General features: G+C 54.3%; 7 protein-coding genes across 7 annotated transcripts; 4 read left to right on the forward strand and 3 right to left on the reverse strand.

Moving 5' to 3' along the window:
* Positions 1-245: 245 nt before the first annotated feature.
* WHR41_04007 (uncharacterized protein) lies at positions 246-7,106 on the forward strand (the record flags this gene model as incomplete). The annotated part of the gene is made up of 1 exon (XM_069372613.1): positions 246-7,106. The coding sequence occupies one exon, from the start codon at positions 246-248 to the stop codon at positions 7,104-7,106; it is 6,861 nt and encodes a 2,286-aa protein (XP_069230187.1).
* Positions 7,107-8,719: 1,613 nt separating this feature from the next.
* WHR41_04008 (uncharacterized protein) lies at positions 8,720-9,127 on the forward strand (the record flags this gene model as incomplete). The annotated part of the gene is made up of 1 exon (XM_069372614.1): positions 8,720-9,127. The coding sequence occupies one exon, from the start codon at positions 8,720-8,722 to the stop codon at positions 9,125-9,127; it is 408 nt and encodes a 135-aa protein (XP_069230180.1).
* A 223-nt stretch (positions 9,128-9,350) lies between these two features.
* Positions 9,351-10,995, reverse strand: WHR41_04009 (uncharacterized protein; the record flags this gene model as incomplete). Its single annotated transcript, XM_069372615.1, has 2 exons — positions 10,600-10,995; positions 9,351-10,549 (listed from the first exon to the last, which is right to left on the reverse strand). Exons 1-2 carry the CDS (start codon positions 10,943-10,945, stop codon positions 9,351-9,353), a joined length of 1,545 nt encoding a protein of 514 aa, XP_069230181.1. The 5' UTR covers positions 10,946-10,995.
* Positions 10,996-11,200: 205 nt separating this feature from the next.
* On the forward strand, positions 11,201-14,473 carry WHR41_04010 (uncharacterized protein). The gene is made up of 4 exons (XM_069372616.1): positions 11,201-11,517; positions 11,609-11,706; positions 11,754-12,624; positions 12,675-14,473. Exons 1-4 carry the CDS (start codon positions 11,335-11,337, stop codon positions 14,304-14,306), a joined length of 2,784 nt encoding a protein of 927 aa, XP_069230045.1. The 5' UTR covers positions 11,201-11,334; the 3' UTR covers positions 14,307-14,473.
* Positions 14,474-14,811: 338 nt separating this feature from the next.
* WHR41_04011 (uncharacterized protein) lies at positions 14,812-17,127 on the forward strand (the record flags this gene model as incomplete). The annotated part of the gene is made up of 1 exon (XM_069372617.1): positions 14,812-17,127. One exon carries the CDS (start codon positions 14,812-14,814, stop codon positions 17,125-17,127), a length of 2,316 nt encoding a protein of 771 aa, XP_069230044.1.
* Positions 17,128-17,148: 21 nt separating this feature from the next.
* On the reverse strand, positions 17,149-18,473 carry WHR41_04012 (uncharacterized protein). Its single transcript, XM_069372618.1, has 2 exons — positions 17,931-18,473; positions 17,149-17,870 (listed from the first exon to the last, which is right to left on the reverse strand). The coding sequence occupies exons 1-2, from the start codon at positions 18,343-18,345 to the stop codon at positions 17,200-17,202; spliced, it is 1,086 nt and encodes a 361-aa protein (XP_069230047.1). The 5' UTR covers positions 18,346-18,473; the 3' UTR covers positions 17,149-17,199.
* Positions 18,474-18,792: 319 nt separating this feature from the next.
* WHR41_04013 (uncharacterized protein) lies at positions 18,793-20,320 on the reverse strand. Its single transcript, XM_069372619.1, has 3 exons — positions 19,670-20,320; positions 19,519-19,615; positions 18,793-19,461 (listed from the first exon to the last, which is right to left on the reverse strand). The coding sequence occupies exons 1-3, from the start codon at positions 19,812-19,814 to the stop codon at positions 18,888-18,890; spliced, it is 816 nt and encodes a 271-aa protein (XP_069230046.1). The 5' UTR covers positions 19,815-20,320; the 3' UTR covers positions 18,793-18,887.
* Between the last annotated feature and the right edge of the window lie 624 nt (positions 20,321-20,944).

A 20,944-nucleotide genomic window follows, 5' to 3' on the forward strand; every position in this document is an offset into this window, starting at 1 on the left:
TCAGACACCTCTGGCCGGCCTTGTTATCTCTATCGCCAGGGAAGTGCGGTACAACCATCTCCCGCCACTCCATTAACCCGTCCGCCTACCTTCTACTTTCACCGACCGCGCCCAGATAAGCTCCACAGCAGTCTGGGGCGATACAGCAGACACCCCAGCCAGCACCACCGCGCATCCTCATGCCGTCTTCCGACCCTTGAGCGACGGCGACCAGGAGTTCAACCACTCCTCGGAGCGCTGACTCCATGGCCAACGGAGCCGAGGACTCACCGTCGCATCGTCGCAACCGGACCGCCCAAGGAATCCCCCTCCAAACACTGAACGCGGATGGCTTCCAGGATGCGAGCGATGCGGCGGACCATGGCCGACACCGGCGCACACTCAGCGATAGAGGAAGAGCATTGTTCAGAAGCAGTAGGCAGACATCGCCGGAACAACAGAGACGCTATGCGCCGATAGGGGAGGATTCTCCTAGCCCACCACAACAATCGGAGCGCATGCCGCTCTCGCCGCACTTATACGTATCTTCACCGTCGGGGGAGCAGTCAAGGATACCAGACGAGGACGACGAGGCGCCAATGTCTCCGGTGGCTGATAGAGGAGCCTTCCAATCCGCCATAGGCTTCGCAGGCCTGAGTTTCGCCGATACATCCCAATCACAGAACGATGCGGGAGACTATATGGAGCATGCGCCTCCGAGAGCAGTAGGGCCACCTCGTGCTACACGTGACAGCCTCCCTCGACTGAGCACGTCCAGAAGTAGTACTGACGACATGGTCTCTGTCACGCTGGACGATGGCCCTGCATTCTTCTCCCCCGGCGCAGCAGATGAAGATGATACACAACCTTTGACTGATACCGTACGGCTTCGGCCATCAACGTTAGCGGCTCCGGTAACACCTCAGGGTTCTGCTCAAGGACGAAACCGGAGTCAGAGTACCACTCTCAGCGTACGATTTCCTTCTGGACAACGGAGTCGACGCAGTACCAGCGGCCCTCGGCTAGGGGATGATTTGCATAATTTGGAAGCGGGCGACGGATCTCCAAACTCCAGGCTTGGGACATCACCTTCCAGCCGGAAGCGATCTTTGTCGCCCGCGTCGTTGGAGTCCCCGTTTACACGTACTGGAAACATGCTACGGAATATGTCGCAGCGAGTCGTCAACTTGAGTCACGAACCGGAACTCGTGGAACAAGCGATTAGACGGAAATCATCAGTCAAGGCCATTGACAAAGACCGCGATCTCCCACCTATCCCGGTGATACATCCTGACGGAGACATGGCGAACGATGCGGACGGCCCGAGTAAATCGCCTGCGAGTGAAAAGGCGCCATCTCCGGTTATGTCAGAAGCCGCTCCAATGGAAAGTCACATGCACCACCATACTCCCGAACTCCCGCGAAGAGCAGATCCGAATCCTCTGAGAGGTAAATCGCTTTCCGTCTTCAGCAAGCACAGCAAGGTTCGACGAGCCCTACTCAGTGCGCTTGTGCACCCTTTCGTGGAGCCCTTCATTCTACTGCTGATTGTTGTCCAAACAATCGTTCTGGCAATCGATTCGGCGGGCAGCATCAGAGATCCAGACATTGACCAATCGCCAGGATGGGGACACAAGTGGAGCGACTACACCTTGTTTGCCATTTTCCTTGTGTACACCATCGAGACGATCGCGAAGATCATCGTGTCTGGTTTCATATTCAACCCGAGCGAGTACAGTACTATTGACCGCAGCATCGGCTTGGGAAAAGCCCTCAACAAAAAAGCCAATGAGCTCTTGACACCACACGCACGGCCTTCAATCCGTCACTCGAAGAGGCCTGTCGCGCCTCACGACATAGAACCGCCGTCCCTCCTGCGTGCCATGACAATGCATACGTTTGACGAAGTACCGGGTGGCTCCCGGCAAGCGCAGAAGAAGCGATTAGCTCACAGAGCATATCTGCGCCACTCCTTCAACCGCCTCGACTTCGTCGCTGTTGTTTCCTTCTGGATATCATTCTTGCTCAACGCTCTGGATGTTGAATGGGGCCATCGACTATACGTCTTCAAGATGATGGCGTGCCTCCGAATCTTACGACTCTTGAACATTACGAGCGGAACGTCTGTCATCTTGCGAAGTTTGAAGCGTGCTGCACCCTCACTGCTCAATATCGGCATTTTAATAGGATTCTTTTGGCTGCTTTTTGGCATCATTGGCGTGCAGAGCTTCAAATCCAGTCTAAGACGAACATGCGTGTGGGACGGCAACAATGCAGATCCACCTCAGGCGAACTACACACTGGATGAGCAATATTGTGGTGGATGGTGGGCCCAAGATGGCACGAAGATGCCTTGGGTCTATGCAGATGGACAGCCAGGCGCAACCAAGCACAAGGGCTATCTGTGCCCCGTCGGATCATATTGTGTTGAGGGCGAGAATCCTTACAACAACACAGTCAGCTTCGACAACGTTGGCAACTCTTTGGAAGAAGTATTTGTCATAATGACTTCCAACACTTTCACCGACATAATGTATTACCTGGCCGATACGGACTATCTGATAGCAGCGCTTTATTATGCTTTCGGCATCGTGATTCTGTATCTCTGGCTTTTGAACCTGCTTGTTGCTGTCATATCGTCAGCTTTCCAGGTGATCAGAGAAGAGAGCAGGAGCAGTGCTTTCGGAGCTAGAGAAGAAGATCTTGCCGACGAAGGAACTAAGAGTGAATCGAAACAACAACGTCGTACCAGTGGGCTGAAGCGAGCTTACGAGAAGTCCAAATGGTTCTGGATTGCCATTATTGTCTACGGCTTGGTTGCACAAAGCATGCGGCACGACACAATGGGCGAATACACATCAGACTTCATCAATGTCTCTGAGCTCATCGTGACATTGATACTTGTGGGCGAAATCGCGTTCCGCCTAGCCAGCGATTGGCGAGACTTTCCTTTCCATCGACGGAATTGGGTCGATCTTGGGCTCGCAATCATCACCTTGGTCATCCAAATACCACCCATTCACAACTCTGGCACGCCATACGCTTGGCTCACGTTCTTCCAGATCGTCAGAATCTATCGAGTCGTGCTGGCGGTACCAATTACGCGCGATTTGATCATGTTGGTCCTGCGACACGTGTCTGGTGTGCTCAACCTCATCTTGTTCGTGTTCCTCCTTACTTTCCTTGCGGCAATCTTCGCCACTCAGCTGTTCCGCGGTATAATCACCGACGACGAGGCGAGAGTCACATTTGGCACGGTCTTCAACTCATTCCTTGGGATGTACCAGATTCTGTCAACAGAGGACTGGACCAGCATCTTGTATGCAGTTACAGAATCCAGTAGCCATTGGGGTACTGCATGGATCGGAGCCTTGTTCTTCATTTTGTGGTTCATCCTGGCCAACTTCATCACGCTGAACATGTTCATTGCTGTCATCCAGGAGAACTTCGACGTCAGCGAAGACCAGAAACGTCTACAGCAAGTCAGGATGTTCTTGCAACAGAAGGAGCAAGGTAGCTCTGCTAGCAGCACAATGAGCTTGTTCAGCATCTTCAAGTTTGGACAAGCACGACGTCAGGATCCCCTCGATTTTGGCAGTGCGGCCACGGAAATGCTGATGAAAGACGCTGTTGTACGCGATTTCCTTGACGAGGTTGAGCCAGATGAGAACGATCCACAACCCGCGCCGATGAAACGGTTCTCCACGATGAATATTGGCACGACTAAGCCGGGCTTCTGGACGGCCATCTGGGACAAGACCGGAGGCCGCCTTTCCCGCGGCCCGCCAAATCCTTTTTATGCGAGGCTGCATCTCTCTAAGCCTTATGAAGAATTGGATCCCCGAAGTCTCGCCAAAGAAGTCGTTGCTGCTACTGAGGTGCGGAAGCAGACCCAGAGAGATTACCTCAAGCTGCATCCAAACTACAACAAGTCGCTCTTCATCTTCAAGCCGTACAACCCAATTCGCAAGCTCTGCCAGCGAATGGTCGGACCTGGACGTGGTCACGAGCGTATCGAGGGTGTTGCCCCAAATCCGACGGTGTGGTACGTGTTCTCGGCGTTTGTCTACTGTGCTATCGTCGGCATGGTATTGCTCGCCTGTGTCACAACGCCACTGTACCAGAAAGAATACTTTGAGCAGCCTGGGCGCGAGTTCAGTGTCAAGAACTGGTTCGTGTTCACCGATATCGGCTTTGCTGCGCTTTTCACTGTCGAGGCCATCATCAAGGTCATTGCGGATGGCGCTTTCTTCACGCCTAATGCCTACTTCCGCAGCTCATGGGGTTTCATTGACGGCATTGTGCTCTGCACTTTGTGGGCAAGTGTCATCACCTATCTCTCCGATCCCGGCAATGGATCGCGTGCTGTGGGTGCTTTCAAAGCTCTGAGAGCCTTGCGGCTCCTCAACGTCAGTGATAGTGCTAGGAACACCTTTCACTCTCTCATTGTCCTTGGAATCTGGAAGCTCACGTCTGCAGCGCTTGTTTCGTTGAGCTTGCTGATTCCGTTCGCCATCTATGGCTTGAATCTATTTGCCGGGCAAATGCAAAGCTGCAACGATGGTGGTGCAGGCATCACCAATCTGACTGATTGCGTCGGAGAATACACTAGCCAGCCTTACAACTGGGACGTACTTGTACCGCGAGCGGTCGGCAACGACTTCTACGACTTCGATAGCTTTGGCGGAGCGCTCTTCATTCTCTTCCAGATCGTGTCTCAAGAGGGCTGGGTGGATGTCATGTGGAGCGGCCAATCTGCCACGGGCGTTTTCACGCAACCGCAAGATTTCTCGACGCAAGGAAATGCGGTCTACTTCGTGATCTTCAACTTGCTTGGAGCGGTGTTCATTCTGACACTGTTTGTGTCCGTCTTCATGCGCAACTTCTCGGAACAGACGGGTGTTGCTTTCCTGACTGCAGAGCAGAGGTCATGGTTGGAGTTGCGGAAATTGCTGCGCCAGGTCTCGCCGTCCAAGCGGCCATCGGCGAAGGAGAAACGCGACACCTGGCAAGAATGGTGCTATCGTCGTGCTGTTACCAAGAACGGTCGGTGGCAGAAAGGCATTACTGCTTTGCTCGTGGTGCATTTGATCCTCCTGATGCTCGAATTCTACCCGGAGCCACAGGGCTGGAGTATGGCGAGAGACTACCTCTTTCTCCTCTTCACGCTGCTCTATATCGCCAACATCGTCATCCGAATCATCGGCTTGTCTTGGCTGCGCTTCAGAAGAAGCGCGTGGGATGTTTACTCTCTCTTTGCGGTGTCAGGCACCTTCATCACGACACTTATGCTTCTTTCCGACTTCAAAGATCGAACATTCATCCAGTTTCAGAAGCTGTTCTTGGTCTCGGTGGCGCTAATGATCATCCCGAGAAACAATCAACTCGACCAGCTCTTCAAGACCGGTGCTGCCAGTCTTGGATCAATCGTCAATCTGCTGGCGACTTGGTTCGTTTTCTTTCTCGTGTTTGCCATCGCGCTCACACAGACGTTCGGTCTCACGCGACTCGGAGACGAGACAAGCGCGAACGCCAATTTTCGCACGGTGCCAAAAGCCCTCATCCTGCTCTTTAGGACAAGTGTTGGAGAAGGCTGGAACGCCCTGATGGAAGACTTCGCCGCGATCGAGGCGCCCTTCTGCACCGTCGGCACCCGCTACTACGACGGAGACTGCGGCAGCGAAAAGTGGGCTCGCGCTCTGTTCATCTCCTGGAACATTCTGAGCATGTACATTTTCGTCAACTTGTTCATCTCGCTGATCTACGAGAACTTCTCGTACGTGTACCAGAGGAGTAGCGGGCTATCCATCATCAGCAGAGAGGAAATTCGTCGCTTCAAGCAAGCTTGGGCAGAGTTTGACCCTGTTGGCACCGGCTACATTTCCAAGGAAGCGTTCCCTCGTTTCCTTGGTGAACTTTCTGGCGTTTTCGAGATGAGGGTATACGATGGCGATTTCACGGTCGGCGCGTTCCTGGAAGAATGCCAAGTTGACAGTCCACTCCGTCGGACGAACTCCCTGCCGCTGGATGGTGCTATGAGTTACGAGCCCAGACAACTCGATCTCGCAAAACTGAACGCGAAGCTCAATGAGATACCTGTGGATGAGATCCAGAGGCGGCGAGTTAGGATGAACACCTTTTATGAGGAGGTGCTTGTCTCTGCGGATCCGGATCGTGGAATCGCCTTTGGTACGCTGCTAATGATTTTGGCCCATTACAAGGTGATCAACGACAACAGAAGCTTGAAGCTCGAGGAGTTCTTGCGCCGGCGTGTTCGTCTCCAGCGTGTGGAGGAGGCTGTCAATCGAAACATCGTCGTCGGTTTCTTTGACACCCTTTACTGGTCCCGTCGCTTCCGTCGCGCGGTGGAGCGCAAGAAGTCAGCGCGCATGAACACCGTGCCATCGTTTGGTGTCCCGGAGATCTTTGTTCAAGACGAAGCGGGCGACGATGTCACGCAGGCGAAGAAGTTCCACGTGCCTTCTGTCAGCATCACACAGGTCGACCCCAGCAACGACAACGAAGAAGGCCTCGGCGTGGGCCGCGCCCCGAGCGTTTCTGCATCGGACAATACCGGCAGGCCCTCGTCGTCGTGGTCTCGCGGCGACGCACGCACTCATCGTAGTAACTCCATCCAGACTACTCCCACGGGCTCGCCCACTCGCGGATCTCTCCAGAGCTCTCCGCAATTGTCACCAGCGCACCCTGCCCCGTCTCCTTCGCAGGCTAGCATCCAACCCGACTGGCACTTCGCCGCTGCTCTCGAAAACGCCAACACGCCTCCGGCTAGCCCGTCCTTGACTGGCGACACCGGCATCGGCGGCAGAAGTAGAGCAAACAGTTCAATTAGCCAATCTGGCATGATGATGGATACCTTCGGCACAAGCGCGTGGGGCGAGAGTATGCGGCGCAGCGTCACGACGCGCAGGCAAACCATCGACAACAACAACCGGCGCCGCTCGTCTGCTAGGCAGCAGAGCTCGAGTCGCGCTTCGAGCGCACATCGCCGGCCGAGCGCTGGTCCGAGGCAGTATAGCTCTAGCAGCAGGCCGCCGAGCCCACAGAACCGACCAAGCATGCCCAGGCAATACAGCTCGAATAGCAGGCCGCCGAGTCCGCAGCAATGATCGAGCTTCTCAGGTGGCCAGTGGAGGTCTAGGAACGCAGTGTTGAGGTGGCGTTTGGCAGATGCGCGTCTGGATTGGGTGATTTCTGTTCTTGCATGTTGAGCGTGAGCGTTGAGACACATGGCGTTTTGAATCATGGACGTTTTGAATGCTGGACGAAACATGGCGGCCTTTGACATGCGGCGAACGACGTACATGGCCTTTTCATTTGTTCTTCTCTTTTCTCGTTCTGCATAGCGCTGGCGTTTCGGTGTATATACGAAAGTACCCAACCTAATACACCTCATGGAGCACGATAATTCCCTGCAGCTTACTCCGCGCCACCTGTGAGACGGCCACGACTATGAGTATATGCACCTCTTGTGCTTGTGCTCCAGTGGTCGTGTGAGATTACCGATAAAGCTGTACTCATGTACAGTGCACGCATTTGGCTCATAATCAAACACAAATGATTGAAGAAGCACGTGTTTTTGGGCCTTATAGCAGGGTTGTTCAACAATCCATTTCCACGCAACTACCGCCGACGCTATTCATTTCCACCCATCTACCGCCAGCAAATCAATGCCAGGCTATAACCCGCGGGCATTATCGTCACAATCTGAGGCAAAGAGCAGGAGCCGGAATTCAAATGGGAAGATCGTCGCCGGCTCGCTTGCAGCAAGACGGACGAAGTCAACAATCAACTCGAGACCGCTCCCAGCACCTCTCCCGTCACCTGACGCAATTCCTCCGTCGCAGAGAGCTGGCATGTAAATTCAACGCCGCCACCCTGCCACGTACCATGGAGTCAATCGTCATGAATGCAAGACCCCTTTCCCCGTGATCTCCTTCGCTAGCGGCGTGGGTCGAGACCTAGCGCCAGCGCGCTGAAACATGGCGTTGGACTGCACGACCGAACCGCCAGCCGAAACGGGAAAGGAGCTGTTTGGAGGCATTTGTAGCAGGCCGTTTCGCGACTCCACCGCCTGCGTTTGCAGGATTGCCGGCAATCTTAGATGTACGCATCCCTGCTCAGGGTCTGATAGGGCACGGTGGAGGTGAGTGTACTGGGCTGATGGTAGATAATACCGGCGGTCCTTGTGGGATGTGAGCAATGTCGCGGCTGTATTCATCTCACTGTCTGCTCCTTGGCCAACGCGCACTCCACGGCGTTAACTCCGCCCATTGATCTTGTCTCGGTTCAGCTCTGTCCTGGAGAACACAAGTGACACCTTTGTCTCGGTCTGCTCTACTGCTCTCACCGCTTCTGTCCAATTTCTGCGTCAAGACCGGCGGGGGAGCAACGCTGCTGCTCGGCGACGGCTGGTATCGCCTTCGCGTGGGATCGACATCTGCCTGTATTGGGAGGCTGGACCTTGACGACATTTCTTGAAGAAGAGTGGCTGTTGCTCTACCATTGCCCTGGGATTGCGTTGCTGCTCCAACAACTACTTTAGCGGAGAACGTGGCACCGAGCCTACTTCATATCAAGTACTGCATTACTGCCGAACAATTCACTGGCTTTCTCACACAAAATCACTACCTTATACAGCAGTGGGGCAGCAATACCTATACACTGCTATCAAGCTACCGCGGCTCACATCGCCCACACAACACACGACACGTCCGCCACCATGCCCACCACCACCACCCGCCGTCTCTCGCCATCCAGATCCCTCCAAAAGCTCCGCACAGCTTTCTCACACTCGCCAACCCGCAGGACAGAGGATTCGCGCTCCCACTCGCCTCTCAGTCCGACCACCTCCGCCTCATCGTCATCACCATCCACATCGCCCGCGCCCACCCAGCAAGGCGCTTTCCCGGGCTTCGCGGGCTTCACATTCGGGAACAGCTCGCCGGTGCTTTCGCCCTCGGACTTCGATTCGAGGCGTGTTATCAGGAGGAAGAAGTCGTGCGTTGAGATTGAGCAAGAAATGGAGAGGACGCTATTTGACGATGCGCTTGTAGGGCTCGTGGAGCCTAGGCCGAGTGTTGGGCCGGCGCTGGGTGGGATTGAGGAGGTTCTTTGTGGGGAGGTTTAGGCGTTCGATGAGATTCGCTAGGGTTGGACATTCATTCGGTTTGATGTTTCTTTTTGCGATGGCAGTTCCGGGGGGAAGGATTGAGCTTACGATACACAAGGGCCCCCGGTTTTGGGAAGGGTTGGGAAATGATATCCGCCGTCTGCACTGTTCAGCGGCTTTCTTTTTAGTTCGGCATGTAGATATCTTTGAAAAATGTACAGGGCAGGCGTGCGAGCTTGCTTCATCTCACTTCATCTTCCACGCTGGTTTCATGGGGCTCTTCCAATGGTATGCTCTCCCAGCCTTGAGAGTGCGGCCTTGTGCGGTCCTTTCTGTCAAGACAGCGAGACATGTGTAGCAGGTGCCCTCTGCGAGCGCGCACAAAGTATGCGTACAGTAGTGCTGACAAGGCCACCGCCGCGGCAGACATGGCGGCAGGGTACTTGAATTGTTCGGGGCGGGGAAACATGACCGTCGACAAGAAGGCGAGCATCTCGAACGTGTTTTGGAAGGAGGCTTCGAGGCTTGAGAAGGATCCGCGTACCTCAGGTTCGACTTCGTCTTGAATGATGAGCTGAGCGCTGAGGTCGAATCCCCACAGACCCGTCCGACTGAGGATTACCGCCAGTACGAGAGCCAACGTCATACCGTCGGCCTGAGAGTCAGACGCAGGAAGCCACAGAAGGGCACAAGAAAGCACGATGAAGACGAGCTCCGCGTTTAGGAACCAGATCCCGGAGCGGACTGCGCCAATGCGATTGTTCAGCCAGGGGCCCAGCCATGTGGCAGACATTTCGAAGATGGCGGCCACGCCACGGAACAGAGCGATGGTGGCACTGCTCAACCCTTGAGCGAGGAGGTAAGTTATGAATTGCCCAGAAAACGACAGCGCTGTCAGATAGAGCAGCGCAAGCGCGAAAGACGGAAGGAACGATGGATGGCGAAAATACGACAGCAGGATGGTGGCTGTATCCAGGAAGCGCTCGCTCAAGTTTTTAGGAGAAGGGCTAGGTGCTTCATCGGATGTGACTTTTGCTACCCGCAGTGCCGGGATTGATCGGTAAACACGGGCGATAGCAAGATACTCAACCATCACGGAGACACTGCTCATAGTCCCCGTTACCAGTATAGCCAACTGCGTGGAGTTCGAGTCCACGAATGATATCGCCAAGGGACCAACCAGCTTGCAGAATAGATCAATGCGGCGCATCTGCGCGTTCATGGTGGCGAGCCCTGATTCATCTGAGCCAGCAACTACGACAACCCAGTCTCGTTCCACTGAGATGGTGTTGAGCACTGCGCTCAGCTTCTCGATACATGCCAAACTCGAAAGGATCAAAAGAGTAATCGTCTTCCCGGATGTTGACTGAATCAAATGCGTGTAGATCGACATGAGTAAGAAGCCAACACAGGATACGACAACTGGCAGTCGTTGACCAACTGCAGGGTGTTAGTGAGGACCGGTAGACTTTGTTGGTTGCGGAGCATACGAATGGATTGCCGAACAACTCTAAGCCGATCTGCTCGATCTATGTAAGAGCCCAGCCATGGTGAGAAGAGTGCCGCCGAAGCTGCCCGTGCCAACGCGTAGACAGACGCTGGTAGAAGTGTTTGTGGGAATATGTGGGCGAGGAAGAGGAATGCGCCGAATTCAAACACGCGAGAGTTCCACGTTGAAAGTGCGTGCGAAACGTACAATCGCCTGGAAAGCCGTCGGATTTCGACATCTGTTTGCTGCGGTGAGGCAGTGGCGTCGGCATGTTGCAGCTGTTGACTTCGCATGCTGTTTGTTTCAGCAATCAGATATTCTTCGTCATGTTTGAGTGATTCTGGCATGATAAAAGAGACGAAACCACATCTGAAGTGACGGCTTACAGCCCCCGAGAGACTCTGGTTGATCAAAGCAAAAGCGGATAAAAGGTGGTCTGAGGATCTCATCAAGGTACATGTCTCCAGCGGCTTGGGGCGCTAAGGTTAAGGTAAGCATCCGTCGGCACGGCCCGCCGACTCGCGCGGGAGGGCCAGGCGCGTCGACCTTGGGACTTTCATCAGAGCGTCGCGAACGTCTCTCACGCAAGCAACTTGCAAACGCACCATTTCACTTTCTTTTCTTTGGCTCCTCCACGCCTACTCCTTGCATTCGACACTTGATACCCGATCGCGCGTCTCTGAATTGCGCCGCGCTCCGTTACACTTCACCTCCACGAACAAGTCACCTCGTCACCATGCCGCGCTACAAGCGCTCGGCAGAGGTGGCCCAGCTTGATGCGCCGGATGAGCCACAGATGGCACCTGAGGCCGCCGAAACACTGAAAGAGCTGCGGAATATGTGGGAGTTCGCGAGTCTGATGCAGTACATTTTCCTCTTCGGCAATGCCGTCAAGATCGACGAGGACTTCGACATTGAAGTATGCCCCTCCGCCCTGACTCTCGCTACCCCGCCGGCCTTGCGATCGGAATATGAATTCAAGAGATCCCTTGCTAATCTTGCAACAACAGGACCTCGAACATGAGTGCCTGCTCCCCCATCCGTCAGAAAAGCTCGCGCAAATTGGGCTTTCCATGCTTAAGACAGTCTCATCTCATAGAGGCCTCACGTGAGTGCACCGCTGACATATGCGTGAATCTCTCTGACATCTTGAAGTCCCGAAATCTTCGCCGAGTATACACGCCGACAGTATCTGGCAAAAGCTCCCTCGCGTAATCCTTTCGGTGAGGACGAGGAACCGACCAAATTCGACGACCTTGATGTCTTCACCAGAATACGTGTTTTGCAGCAATTGAGTACATGGACATTCTTCAATGAAGCGCGGATACGCGATCGCATGCCAGAAGACGAAGACCATCTGAGCTGGCGCATCGATCCAATCGGGTGGGATAAGGACGATCGATCATACTATGTTCTCGACGACAATCGATTATACCGTCGCTCAGACGCAGCACCGCCTCCGCCGCTACCGGCACCAAAGCCTAAACCGAAGCCAAAGGCGAAGAAGCCTCCTAAGCCGAAGAGCAGAGGCACGAGGTCCTCGAAGCGTTTCAAGGCAGAGTCTGAGCCGGAAGATGAAGACGAGGAAATGGCCGACGCCGAAGCAGGCGCACAAGACGACGTGGTTGTTGCACATGCCGGAGACGCGACCAACGCAGAAGGGGACTTCGGCTTCACGAATAATACTTGGGAGTGCATTGCCATCACTCTGGCGGACTATCAGGAGTTCTTGTCAACCATCTTCCGCTCACGCGATCCGAACGAGAAGCAACTGCGACAGAGTATCGAGAGCGACGTGCTTCCGATTCTGGAGAAACGCGCTGAAGCGGTACGCCAAAAGCAGCTGAAGAAGCAGCGAGAGCTAGAGAACCTCCAGAAGATGTCAGGCGCAAAGCGATCGAGCCGTCTCGCCGTCAAAGCCGATAAAGAGCGTGAAGAGCGCGAGGCTCGCGAAGCGGAAGAGAAGAAACAACGCGAACTTCGCATGGCGCATGAAGAACAAGATAGGCAGCGCAGGATCGAAGAGGTGAGACACTCCATGTTCCATGACAAGCAGCAAATCTAACATGAATCCAGGGCCACGAATCCCGCAGAATGACCCGCGAACAGCGCCTGAAAGAGCGTGAGACCAAGCGTATTCTCCAAGAGGAAGAGCTTGCCAGGCTCGAGCGGGAAGGCGAGCGGGAGGCTTCACAGGACATGAACGATGCCGACAACATCAAACGCCAGTCTGGGCGCCAACTGAAGTCGCAGAAGGAACAACTACAGAAAGATCTCCAAGAGCTACAAGATGAGGAAGGTGATTGGTACTTCGACTGCGCCGTATGCGGGCTGCATGGCGAGAACTTTGACGACGGCACCCATTCCATGGCCTGCGATCGTTGCAATGTATGGCAGCACAGCAAGTGTCACGGCGTTACGCCTGCACAAGCGGGCAGCGACGATTTCGCTTTCGTGTGCCATGCCTGCAAGAAGAAGGAAGAAGATGCTAAGAAACCTAAGATTCCATCACTGAAGCTGGGCAAGAGGTCAAGTGGCAGCCCTGAGGCTCAAAGAGGCGATGACAGGCCGCCATCCTCGAGTGCACCCCGAGACAGCGGCCTGCCACCTCATGTTCAGCGCCAGCTTGACGGCGATCAAGCTCCTTCGCGATACCCTCCGCCCCAGCAAGCATATTACCCCAACTTGTCTCATGGTGCAACAATGCCGCCGGGAATGCCGCAGCCCCCACATCAGGCGTACTATCCCGTACCTACACACTCGGCACAGCCTAGACCACCGCAGCAACAGTGGCAAGGCAGCCCTCTACCTCCACCTCGAAGGCCATCCCAATCTGGTCATGGCGGCTCGCCGTCGCCTGTTCCTGAAGGCGGTGCACCAGCTCATCATCCTCATCAATATCAGCATCAGTACGCCCATCAAAATGCCGTCCAGGCAAGTGGTGGACATCCTGGTTATCACCCACCTGCAACTGAGTACGGCCGTAGCCCGCAGTCCAGCAGACAGGCATATCCGATGAGCTCTCCACCGCCGCAACAATATCCCAACCTGTACACCCAACAACCCAGCTTGCAAAGATATTCACCTCCACAACCAGCGCGCCAGCCCGAACAACCTCCTCACAGGCCCAGCTCCGCACACTTAATGAACGGCTTTCAGTCACCAGCGAAGCGCGCTCCACCCTCCTCTCCTGGCCCGCTTCCCACACAGCCAACACCTCAGCCGCGCCAATCACCTCTCTTGCACAGCCCATTGACGTCCTTCCCGCCTCCTTCGAATGGATACGCCTACAATGCTGGACACTCACCCACCAAATCCTCACCTCCCGCTCAGCCTCGGCCCCTCCCACGACCCTCGTCACAGTCAATGGCGCAATCTCCCTTACAAGCTACTCCATCGAACGGACACGGCTACCCTTCACCATTGCACCATTTCCAAACACCCACCAATAACGGTACCGCTCAGCCTGCTCCTGCTTCCGCGACAGCGAACGGGGTTGCTGCGGATGGCATGTCCGGGCCCTGGCCCGAAAGTACTAAAGCCATCCCGCAAAAGCATGACCAGAACCCAACCCAGCAGCCGTTGCCTCCTTCCATGGTTTCAAGCACGCCAGGTAACGGGGCCAGTATACTTCCTCCGAACCTTGCCCCTAGCCCTGTTCAAGTTGCGCAGGGAGAGAAGGGTAGTGTGCCGGTCAAGAAGGAATGATGGCTATTCGACTTCGGACATATCAAGCAATGGATTGAACGTTGTAGTACGCTCGGCAATTTTGGTTAGATACCCTTGTAGCAACAGACAGCACAGACTATTGGAGACAGCATTGAACCTCCTGAAAGTGCCTGTACGAATTGACATCCAACACTTGAAATGTCAAATCTCGCCTCGACCGAGCAAATGAGTGAGATAGCATAGCCCTGTGTCTGTTTTGCGAGGCCAGTATCCAGACATTTGTTTCTTGATTTGGACAACCGATCAAATGCTTACTGATGTTTCTCGTGACGTAATTCGTAATGAGACACATTCTTGTTATTACATTAGGCAGTACCTAGATAGAAAACCAATCACAGTGCATGCGTCCATTCCCCAAAGTCACGTGATTGCGCGTGCAACAAGCGCGTCGTCTCGCGCGCTTCGAGATCTCGAAGTCCGACGATCGCAACTCTCGCAAGATCGTTCCCAGAAAGCCACAAACTCGTACCTCACACCGTGCAAGATGCCACCCAAGCGGAAACGTACCAACATCGAGAAAGCACGTCACTACCTGTCCGGAGGTAGCGTGCTTAGAGAAGACTCAGACGATGAGCTCGGCCTTGAGGATCACCCCTGGGACTTTATTTACTCCAGCGACGACAAAGCTCTCGCCGGCACCCCAGCAGTAGAAAATGGCTCGAAGAACATCATCGGCGCCCGAATGGGTGACTTTGAATGCTACATTGGCGACACAGTCCTGCTGAAGGCCCCGGCGGGAAATGAGGCTTGGGTCGCAATTATCTATGATCTTTCTGAAGGCGAGCTCGAGGATGACGACGGAGAGATGGTCTTGCAAAAGAAGGCGACCATGATGTGGTTTTCCTCGGAGAAAGAAATTAGAGGCAAGAGCAAGCGTACGGATTATCTGCCCAATGAGCTGTACATCACCGCGAATTTTGACGAGAATCCTTTGACAACAATCAATGGAAAAGCGAAGGTGATGTCCGAAAAGGAATTCGTGGCTCAATATCCAAGCGGAAAGGTTTCGAAGAATTCCAAGGACTATGGCAAGGTCTTCGTCTGTCGGAGGGGCGCGAACATCAAGACAGCGACGTACACCGAGGAGTTCATATGGGAAGACGTGTTCAAGAGCAGAAAGGAGGATTTGGATACTATCAGCGACCTGGTGGAGAGACAGACTGTCAAGACTCGTCGGCGCAAGCCTACAAAGAAGAGAGAGGAGAACGAGTATGGGTTGGAGGACATTGACGAAGAAGGTGGGGATGATCCTGCGACACCTCGAAAGCGTCGGAAGGTGACCTCTGCCACACCCACTCCATCTAAGGCGAAGCAAAGAACACCCAGGAAGTTCACGACTCCAACACACAAACGAATTGTCACCAAGAAGCCTCTAGAATTCACGCCGCTCGGTACGAGAATGCTCTCACCCTCACAGCTGAATGCATCGCCGTATCAGCTTGCCCGCTCCACGCTTCATGTCTCGGCTGTGCCCCATGCACTACCTTGTCGCGAGGAGGAATTTGATACAGTGCAATCACACTTGGAGGTTGCTATTACAGCCGGCACTGGTGCGTGTATTTACATCTCAGGCACGCCTGGTACCGGAAAGACAGCAACAGTCAGAGAAGTGGTGGCATCCCTGCAAACAGCCGTAGCGGATGAGCAGTTGGATGACTTCTATTTCGTGGAAATCAATGGCATGAAAGTCACAGACCCCCATCAGTCATACAGCTTACTATGGGAGGCGCTGAAAGGTGATCGTGTCAGTTCAGCACACGCTTTGGAGCTTCTGGAACGAGAGTTCACGACGCCATCACCGCGCCGTGTGCCTTGCGTGGTACTGATGGACGAGCTTGATCAGCTTGTGACTCGCAATCAGGGCGTCATGTACAATTTCTTCAATTGGCCACAGCTTCGGCATAGTCGACTAATCGTACTAGCCGTCGCAAACACTATGGACTTGCCAGAGCGAACACTCAGCAACAAGATCAGCTCTCGATTGGGTCTTACTCGTATCACCTTCCCGGGCTATACCCACACTCAACTCATGGCCATCATCCAATCGCGACTTGAAGGTGTCGGTCAGGTCATTGTCGAGCCCGACGCGGTGCAATTTGCAAGTCGAAAAGTCGCAGCAGTCTCTGGTGACGCGCGACGTGCCCTCGACATATGTCGACGCGCAGTGGAAATCGCAGAGCAGGAGAGCGTGGAGGCCGAGAAGGAAAAGGAAAATGCGGCACCTGATACTCCAAGTAAGACGCCAGCGAGACAGAAGCCTCTGCCTCTTGGTCCGGCGCAGAAGAAAGGCATTGTCAACATCGCAACTATCAGACGTGCCATCACCGAAGCAACTTCAACTCCGATGGCTGCATACCTCCGCTCGTTGCCTCTAGCGAGCAAACTTTTCCTGGGTGCCTTGCTCGCCCGCTTGAGGCGGACAGGTATCACAGAATCTACTCTTGCCGACATCTCCAACGAAGCACGACGAATGGGCGCAATGTCTCAGTCGAAGCCTCTCGAGCAATACCTCCTGACCCCAGACGCCACGCCTCCACAGCGAGCAGAAGAGGATGCACCAGGAGCCGTACAAACACCGTCCAAGCGTGGACGCCCGGCTCTCAAGAAGGAAATTGAGAAGGCGGCAAGGGTAATGGGTCTTGGTGGTGCTGCAGTCGAGCTGGCCGAAGCCGGCATAATAGGCGTCGAAAGCAGGCATGGAGATCGTGTTGGCAGAGTCAGGCTCGGAGTTGGTGAAGAAGAGGTCAGGAACGCTCTTAGAGAGGATGAAGAGAGCAGGGGACTGGGCTTCAACGCGTGACCGATAAAAGCGAACAATGAGTGCAATGATACCCTGGCAAAAGGCCGAATGACATTTCATCTACGCTAATGCTTACGAATGGCCAATGATCGCCTTCGGAGCGTACGGTTCTTCGAGATATTTCTCTTCTTCCTCGGTCAATGTCTTCCCACGAGCCTCCAGCGCCTCGTCCATCCGCTCGACGCTCGAAAATCCAATAATCGGCGAGCTGGTTCTCTTGTTGATCCATGCCAGTGCCACATGGCTCATCTTCCACCCCTTCTTATCCGCTAGCTCCTGCACCCTCTTCACAATCTCCTGGTCAGCCTGGCTCAACTCTCCGCTATTCTTCTTCTCTCCCTCGCTCCTCAGCGTGCTGCCAAACACCTCCAGCGGTCTCGCCAAATGTCCTCGACTCAGTGGCGCCCAAGGAATCAGTCCCACGCCCGTCGCGACGCAGAAGGCGTTCATCTCCCGCTCCTCCTCGCGATACAGCAAGTTGTAGTGGTTCTGCATGCTGACGAACTTGGTCCATCCATTCTTCTCAGCGCAGTGCTGCATCAGCGAGAATTGCCACGCCCACATGCTGCTCGCGCCGATGTAGTGCACTTTGCCTGCGCGAACGAGGTCGTGCAGAGCCTGCATCGTCTCTTCGATCGGCGTGTGCGGGTCAAAGCGGTGGATCTGTAGCAAGTCGAGGTACTCGAGCTGCAGGCGGGCGAGGGAGGCATTGACGGCTTCGAAGATGGCGGTGCGGGAGAGGCCTGGGAGTCATTTGGGTCAACAGGGACTTCTTCATGCGTGATATATGGTCTGTGACTTACCACCGCGGTTCACGTAGTCTTTCGACTCGGCAATTTTCTGCCCGTACATGATGCCACGGACGCTGGGATCCTCGCCAACATAGCCGTAGCACTTGCTCAAGATGACAATCTTATTGCGCGGGATCTGGTACTTCTTGATCGCCTTGCCGATGATCTCCTCGCTCACGCCGTTGCTGTACACGTTCGCTGTGTCCCATGTGTTCAGGCCGCGATCGTAGGCTGCCTTCAGAAGAGGCAGTGCTTTATCCTCTTCGATTACCCATGGTTGCCACGACGCGTCGCCGAAGGACATGGCGCCGAAGATGGGCACCGAGACCCGTAGGCCGCTCTTGCCTAGGCGTTTGTAGCTCGCTTTCGTCTCTGCGATAGAGCGAAGGACGGGGTCTTGCGCCGTGGAGCCATTAGGGGCAGACATCTTGATCGGCTACTTTGGGCTAATATTTGTGGAGAGAAACGCAGATAGTGATACCGATTTAGAGGAGGTCACACCTACGCCTGTCTGTGGGGATCAAATGGCCTTTTATATTACGAGGACTACACATTACGGCGGCACGGCATGCCGTGATGTTGTTTTGCTTGACGATCCGATTGCGTATGAGGGGCCATGATGAGGGGTTAAGCCCTTTAACGCCGGGGAATGGCTTGCCTATTCGGATTTTAGGCTATAGCCATGTTTCCACCACTTGCACGCAAGCCAGTCTATCAGTATCTTGCTTTCAAATCTTTCAAATCTTTCGTGATAGCCGTTTCAGGACACTGCTCGTCGAGTGGTTGCCATCACCGAGCTGGACGATAAGCACCACCACTCGCAAACAGGGGTAAGAAATTCCCATTTGGTGGGAAAGAAAAAGCTTTCATGTCGTTTGTAGAACAGCAAATGATTTTCGTGAGATTCTTAATCTAGCATAATAGAGATTACAGCGTCTTGAGGGCGTGAACTGATGACATGACCAGCCATCACTCCTCGCTCTTGACCCAAGCATCAAGCCACCTTACCGCCTGGAAGTAGGCGCCCTCCTGCGCAAAGGCCTTCTGCTTGACAGTGAGGTTGGTCCGGACGGCAAAGCCATGCTCAGCGTTGGAGTAGAGAGTCGTCTGGTAAGTCTTGTTGCCCTCGAAGAAGATTTCTTCGATGTTCGTGCGGTTCTCAGGCGTGCTGCTCTCGTCGAGATCGCCGAAGGCAATGCTAATGGGCGCTGCGATGGCCTCCCACTCCGCTGCTTGGGTGTTGGAAGGATGGGCGGCGAACCCGGCTTTGATGGCCTTTCCCGCTGCAAGGTACCTCGCGACGTAGCGTCCGCCGAAGCAGTAGCCGACCGAGCCGATCCTTGAGGTGTTGTACGTGGTCTGGATGGCGTTGATCGTCGTGTCCAGAATGGACTCAATCTCGGCCATGGGGTGGCGCTTTTGCCAGTCTGGAAGGCTGTAGTTCGAGGCAGGGTCTGAGAGGGCGTCTGCTGGAACAGGGTCGCCGCGAAAGAGGTCAGGCATCACGACCAAATAGCCGGCTTTGGCGATGCTATCTGCCAGACTGAAACGTATGGTATGAGTGTGAGTCTGTACGAGCGTGGGATTGTAAGTTACTAACAGCTTGTTGTTGATCAATGCATTGCCAAAGATGTCTGTCATGTACAGTACGGCTGCCTTTGCGTGGTGACCTGGTGGGTATGAAACGTAGCCAGTCTCTGAAAGGCAGTGTTAATAACAGCACCATTGTCTGCACAATCCAGAGAGCGTACCATTGCCAAGGGAAACATCCTGTCCGGCCGCAGTGCCGTTGTTGAAGACAGCACCAGCGTGCTCAGCCTTCAGGCTGAGTCCATTGACAGCCCTGCAGCTGCTTGCAAGAAGCGTCACTGCCGTCCACGTGAATTGAAGTCTCATGTCGCGATAGATTGACTTGTGTATAGGGAGAAATCGTCAATGGAATGAATAGAGGTGTCGCTGGGATCCAAGAAGTCTGGAGGTAGCGGCGATCTCTGGGTATACATGCTCGTCCGGACTTTATCTCTGGGCACCTCCGGGATCTGCAGTCGATGTTTCATGCCAAGTAGACAGATGCAGGACTAGACTGTGCGGAACCGTAGGTGGCGCCCATCCTTGCACGTGGGTTGCGGTTCTTCCTGCTTCACCTTTACTTCCTCACCATCCAGGTCTGCAGTCAGACACTTTAGACCTGGCCCGACACCGCCGCCCTTCGTCTTGGCTGCATGTCGATCGGGAAGAGTTCAGCCATGTGGCGCGCGGCAGAGGAAGAGAACTTCTAGAATCGATAAGGCACAGATGCCGCATTGCGATGGAGGTGCTTCCCAGACCAGTCGCATATACGAAGGCAGGCAGTGGCGTGTCAGCACAAGGCGCCAGACCTCGGAGCATTGCTGCTGTTGATTTGGGACGTTGATCGCCCTAATCAAGCTGATACAATACCTCAAGATTTCGTGACGTACAAGACGACGGCATCGGCAGATGGTGCCTTGCTCCATTCCGTGCCCTGATCAGCAGAGATCGGCGCGGAGAAAAGTACCGCGCCTCTCGCGATTTTACAAATGATGGAAGTGCCACTTGAGATCGACTTGATTTGGTCAAGGTCGGGTGCAGCACCAATTTATCTTTTGTTATAATATTACCTAGCTGTCTTTTTTCGCTTCATGGGTTGAGAGCAAATAGGGTGGTGGTGGAAGGGCGTGATATAACATGATTGTGAATTTAATTGCAGCGATTGACATCATCGAACGTCCAGTTCAACCCACGAGCTGAGTGGCGCAGCGGAAGCGTAAGTTATTACTCCCGCAGTATAGTGTCATCTCTACACATTCTAACATCTCTCAGGCGCCGGGCTCATAACCCGGAGGGCAATGGATCGAAACCATTCTCAGCTACTTTTTTTTTTTCTTTTGCCCTTCCAGTCTTAACCAGGAAAGGGCAGGACGTCTTGAAATTGTTCCCCATTTTTGCCTGCAAATTCGACAGAAAGGAACCATCCCGATTCAACCGTGACTGTCGAATGCACCTTA

The sequence above is a fragment of the Cladosporium halotolerans genome (assembly GCF_011745625.1).
Source record: "Cladosporium halotolerans strain TM138-S3 chromosome Unknown Sca12, whole genome shotgun sequence".
In the NCBI taxonomy this organism is placed as follows: domain Eukaryota; kingdom Fungi; phylum Ascomycota; class Dothideomycetes; order Cladosporiales; family Cladosporiaceae; genus Cladosporium; species Cladosporium halotolerans.

Excerpts from the sequence above, each read along its gene's own strand:
- WHR41_04010 (XM_069372616.1), top strand. The coding sequence starts at position 11,335 with ATGCCGCGCTACAAGCGCTCGGCAGAGGTGGCCCAGCTTGATGCGCCG. Across the intron at positions 11,518-11,608 it reads ACGAGGACTTCGACATTGAA|GACCTCGAACATGAGTGCCT; the intron begins GTATGCCCCTCC and ends TTGCAACAACAG. Across the intron at positions 11,707-11,753 it reads TCATCTCATAGAGGCCTCAC|TCCCGAAATCTTCGCCGAGT; the intron begins GTGAGTGCACCG and ends GACATCTTGAAG.
- WHR41_04012 (XM_069372618.1), bottom strand. The coding sequence starts at position 18,345 with ATGTCTGCCCCTAATGGCTCCACGGCGCAAGACCCCGTCCTTCGCTCT. Across the intron at positions 17,871-17,930 it reads AGACTACGTGAACCGCGGTG|GCCTCTCCCGCACCGCCATC; the intron begins GTAAGTCACAGA and ends AATGACTCCCAG.
- WHR41_04013 (XM_069372619.1), bottom strand. The coding sequence starts at position 19,814 with ATGAGACTTCAATTCACGTGGACGGCAGTGACGCTTCTTGCAAGCAGC. Across the intron at positions 19,616-19,669 it reads GGATGTTTCCCTTGGCAATG|AGACTGGCTACGTTTCATAC; the intron begins GTACGCTCTCTG and ends ACTGCCTTTCAG. Across the intron at positions 19,462-19,518 it reads GCATTGATCAACAACAAGCT|TCTGGCAGATAGCATCGCCA; the intron begins GTTAGTAACTTA and ends CATACGTTTCAG.